This window comes from Coturnix japonica, chromosome 14 (genome assembly GCF_001577835.2).
Source record: "Coturnix japonica isolate 7356 chromosome 14, Coturnix japonica 2.1, whole genome shotgun sequence".
Lineage (NCBI taxonomy): Eukaryota > Metazoa > Chordata > Aves > Galliformes > Phasianidae > Coturnix > Coturnix japonica.
The window spans coordinates 2,495,645-2,500,644 of NC_029529.1; the positions used below are offsets into that span (position 1 = coordinate 2,495,645).

General features: G+C 56.6%; 1 protein-coding gene across 1 annotated transcript in view; it reads left to right on the forward strand.

The window, feature by feature from the left end:
- Positions 1-1,893: 1,893 nt before the first annotated feature.
- UNCX (UNC homeobox) overlaps positions 1,894-5,000 on the forward strand; it is a 4,672-nt gene continuing 1,565 nt past the window's right edge. Inside the window, exons 1-3 of the mRNA XM_015876485.2 lie at positions 1,894-2,500; positions 3,437-3,612; positions 4,935-5,000. The exon at positions 4,935-5,000 is cut by the window's right edge and continues 1,565 nt beyond it. Of these exons, the coding sequence (XP_015731971.1) occupies positions 2,251-2,500; positions 3,437-3,612; positions 4,935-5,000 (492 nt within the window). The 5' untranslated portion in view covers positions 1,894-2,250. The remainder of the gene's footprint in view (positions 2,501-3,436; positions 3,613-4,934) is intronic.

Below are 5,000 nucleotides of genomic sequence, written 5' to 3' on the forward strand. Positions count from 1 at the left end.
CTGTCAGCTCCAGAAAATGGGATAAATAAAGTCGAATTAATTCATTATAATAAAGAGGGAGAGGGGGGAAAGGGAAAAAAAAAGTCCCCCCCTCTCTTATTCCGGGCTGGATTGATTACCATTCTGTATTCAGAAACACGTCCCCCTCGCATTCCTCTCCTGAAATCCGACAGAAAATGAGGCGTTTATTGCTACGGGCAAAATTTGGTCCAGTGGACACAGTTTACATTTAGTATTTATAGAGAAAGAAATTAAATTATGGTGAAAAGTGAAGCCCTTGACCCCAGAATTAATACCAACCCCATCATTTTCTTCTTTCTGTTAGGGCTGCGCCGTCCAAACTCGCGGTACCTTTTAGCTCAGAGCAGAGGCAGGAGACCATAATTAAACTAATCTATAGGGGGAGGGAGGAACAGCAATAATACAGCGCTATATTGTACGGCATTCAATTAGGTGAATAAATACAGTTCCGGACAGACAACATAGATTAGAGACTCTACTTCCTCTTTATTTCAATTTTAGCTTCTCCCTCTCCCGTCCTCACACAAATAAGCGCTGTGAAATGTATCATATATCATATATATACCGGATATTTTATAACTGGAAAATCTATTTGTATGCTTCCCAGAGATAAAGTGTCTCTCCCTCTTCCCCCTTCCTCTCTGTCTTTTTCTTTTCCCTTCTTTTTTATTATTGTTTTTTTCTCCCCTTTTCTCCTCCCCCCCCCGCCCCGACTCGTAGGATTTCATTCCGCACGAACCTCCCAGGAAGATTTAAAGAGTTTTCCCTGTTTGATTTCCCAGCCCGGCTGCTCTCTCCCTCTCCTCTTTGTTAACGGCGGACGCTGCGGGGCCCCTCCGCTCTCCTCCCTCCCACAGTGGCCGGCCGGGCTGGGGGAGAGGGATCCCCAATATCCCCCAGTTTGGGACCCCCCCCCCCATCTCCCCCAGGTTTCCCCACCCGAACTCTGACTCCTGCAGGAGTGGGCCCCACATTAAGACTCGCTGGACGACATTCCCTTTGACGACTATCTGGGCGGGGGGGGTGGGGAGGAGGGAAAGGGGGAGCCATCAATATTTTATCGGGGTGAAAACTTCGATGGGGATGTAATTTAATTAGGAGAAATTTGGCGGCTGTTTGAAGCCGTTTAGCACTGCCGGTGGGTGTGATGGAGGGGAGGCGATGGGGAGGGAGGGGAGGGAACTTTATTTGGGATTCTTTCTTCTTTTTCTGAGTTCTTCCGGGCCTCCTCTTTAGGCAGAAGCGGCCGCTCCGGGATGCGGCTGCTCCCACAACGCGTGGGCTGCGGGGGCTGCTGGGGAGGGGAAGGCCGTGGCCGAATCGATAGGAGATTGCATTAATTATGATTTCGATTGATACGCTCAAGTCTCCCTCTAAACGCCGCAAAAGCCTCTGCCTTCTTCTTCTTTTTTTTTTCTTCTCTTTTTTCCCCCCCATTTTTTCCCTCGCCCTCCCTCTGCCCCCCTCCCCTATCCCCTGTTATAGAGCCGGAGAGGAGATGAAAAGGCTTGTAGTTTTAAATTCAATGTGACAGCTCTGGAAAGAGCGGATGATGAATCTCCTATTATTGGATCAGTCTATTTGCCGCTCAATGTCTCTCTGTAATTGGAGCAACATCACTTTAAAGGTTCAGAGAGTAGAGCATTTCTGGTGAAAAATCCCCACAACACGCTGGTGAATGTTTTAAAGGGAAATCTATTAGTGATTTGGAGAGGGGAGGGGACAAGGGGGGCCGGCTGGGGGGGGGGCGGTGTGCGCGTGCGGCTCTCCGGCTGTTCGCTATTTAACGGGGATCGGTGGGCTCCGTGCGTTCCCCTCCGTCTCCCCCGCACCCTCCCCTGCCCGCCCGGCCCCCGCCGCCCTCCTCGGGCTGGAGTTCGTATCAAAGCCCCCCTTGTCTTGTTGTGACAGCTCTGATATTGTTTATTGAGGCTGGATGTCAGGTATAATTAGCAATCGATATGGAAAACGTTCGCTCCCCACACTGGCACGTCTCTGACGTCAGGACCGATTAACGTTTCTTATTGGTCCCAAATTCCCCCAGCCTGAGCTAATTATTGGGAGCCTGATGTTGATAAAGTTAAAGCGCCCGGGCGCCCTGCAGCATGAGCCCCTCGCCGCGCCGCCTCCGCCGGCAGCAGCACCCCCGGCCGCAGCCGCCCCGCCGCCAGCACCCCCGGAGCCGCCGGCAGCCCCCCCGGCACCCCCCGCCTCGCTAGAGCCGCCCCCATGATGGACAGCCGCATCCTGGAGCATCCCCATGCCCAGTTCGGGGGCATGGTGGGCTTCCCTTACCCGCTCGGCCACCACCACGTCTACGAGCTGGCCGGCCACCAGCTGCAGTCGGCGGCCGCTTCCGTGCCCTTCTCCATCGATGGATTATTGAGCGGCTCCTGCGCGGCCTCCGTGGTCACCCCGGCTCCGCTCATCCCTTCGGGCTGCGGGGTGAGCGCGGACACGCAGCCCTTCAAGCTCGCAGGTAGGAGCGGCGCCGCGCCCCTCGCTGCGGAAGAGAACGGGGCCCTTCGTGGGTCCCCGAGGGGGGGGGGGGGGGGGAGCGGGTGGTGGGAGCCCCCCCGACTCGGGGCCGCGCTGTGCCCCGAACAATAGCGGCCCGGCCCGGGGCCTGCCCCGAGTTCACGGCCGGAGTGTGGGCTCGGGCCGTACCGACCTGTCCGGAGGGAACGGGAGACAGAATCCTGAGGAGCGATGGGGTTTGGAAGGAGGAGAGCGATGATTTCTATTTAGACGCTTATTTTTATTTATTTTTAAAAACGATATAACCAAAGAGAAACGCTCTCCTTCCCTCCCCTCCCCGGCCTTGTAGCACAGCTATTGTTCAGCCATCAGAACGTCGCCCAAACCTCCTTGTATTAATGCCGGAATATCCCCCTTCCGGAAAAATAAAACAAAATAAAACGCTCAACATCAATTCTTCTTATAATAATAACTTCTACGCTCGGTGTAGAAGGCGAGGAGCGACCGTGAACCCCGACCGGTGCCGTTCATCCCCACGGAGGCCCCGAGCGCTCAACCCACAGCCGGGCCGCGAGAGGGAGAGACTGCGGCCGTCGGGGCTGGGAAAGGGAACGGGGTGTGTGTGTGTGTGGGGGGGGGGTTCTTTCATTATTATTGTTCTAATTCGATCCTGGGTGGCTGGAGCAAATATTGGAACTTCTCTCTCTCTCTCTGCCAGTGCCTATGGAGAGCTTCCTTCAGGATAAATGTTGTGTAAAGTACATTTTCGGAGGAGGCGAGGGCCGATGGGCTCCTGCCCGTTTTTAGCTCAGGTGTGTGTGTAACCCCGCTGTTCTACCGACGTTACCGAACACGGAAGTTTGAAAGCTCTTGTGAATGGCAGGGAGGGGGGAGAAGGCCTCTCTTCGGGGAGCTGAGGGTATTTCTGCCTTTTCAGACTCGGGTGACCCGGACAAAGAAAGTCCTGGCTGTAAGAGAAGACGAACCCGCACCAATTTTACCGGCTGGCAGCTTGAGGAGCTGGAAAAGGCATTTAATGAGAGTCATTACCCGGACGTGTTTATGAGAGAGGCTCTGGCTCTCAGGCTGGACTTGGTGGAGTCCAGAGTGCAGGTAAACCCCGACCCGCTCCCTTCCTTCCCCCTGGACCCAGAGACTCCCCGGGGCTCCAACCCTGGGCCTGGCCCGCAGCCCCTCTCTGCTTTGTTCCCAGCCTCCGCTCGGTCTCTGCTGTTTCATTTTTATTATCTTTATTTCTTAAAAATAATAATAACAACAATGATTAGAAATAAGCAGGCTCGCAAACTGGCCGCCAACAGCGGCATTCCATCGTAGGTTCCCAGAACGTCTTTATTCTCCCTCTGTAAGCGTTTCTCTTTCAACGAGCCAAGGCTTAAAAACCGACGATGTAAATGCGGGGCTCAATCACGGGCTGGGATCCGCCGGACGATGTCGGTGCAGCTCGGGGCGCTCCGAGGCCGTGCGGGACTTGTTCAGCTTCGTTTACCGGCCTGCCCGGCTCGGGCAGAGTCTGTTTGCTTAAACTGAGTTTAAAAATAATAATAGGAATAGAGTCCGTGGGTCTGTCCCTGCTGCTGTGCGTCGCGGGGCCGCTGTGCCCAGGAAGCGGATGAGTTTGTGCGGAGCCGCTGGCTGAGCCCGCACCGCGAGTCTCTCCGGAGGTTCCGTTGTGCGGAGCGCTGCCCGCCGAGGGCCGGCTGAGCCCCGGCACTGCCCGGTTCGGTACGGCCCGGTAGGGGCAAAGGGGCAGCGATGGGGGCAGCGAACTGCCGGGGCCGCATCCCACGGCTTGGGCTGCGGGCGTGGAGGGACCGCTGGGACCCGTGGGGAAGCGCCGCGTATGGGGCCGACGCAAGGCTGCAGGGCCGGAGCGGGTAGAGTTACAGTGATTTCTCCCCTAAACTACTAAGAGCAACCCCAGTTTGTGGGTTGAGCCGGCAACCCCCCAGCGCCTCCCCTCCGTGTTCCGGACGGGAGGAGGATAAGGCCTTTCTGCCCCCCATCTGCTATGCTCTCTTCCAGCGCGTTCTGTACGATGCTGGGGAAGGGGGGTGGGGAGGATGGGAATGGAGGATTGTGCCCAAGCCCGGTGCTTCTGCACCTCTGGGCCGCAGGGAACAGCTGAGGGAACAGACGCTTTCCCTTCCCCTCCCTCGGTACGGGCCCGATGCAGCGTGTGTGTGCGTGAGTGTGAGCCCCCCACCCTCACACCCCTTGATTATTATCGTTAATTTCTGCCCCTTCCCATACTTTCCATCTCGCAGACAGCCGGTGCTGGGCGCTGCCGGCACCTCGACGGGTGGACGGGGGAGGCCTGAGTTGTGCTTCTTCCCCCACCCCCATCCCCGCTCTGCCCTGGCCACCTCGGGGCCGGTGCGCTGGGTGTTAACTGCTTCTCGTTGTTCGGTGTGTAGGTCTGGTTCCAAAATCGCCGGGCCAAATGGAGAAAGAAAGAGAACACGAAGAAAGGCCCGGGGCGG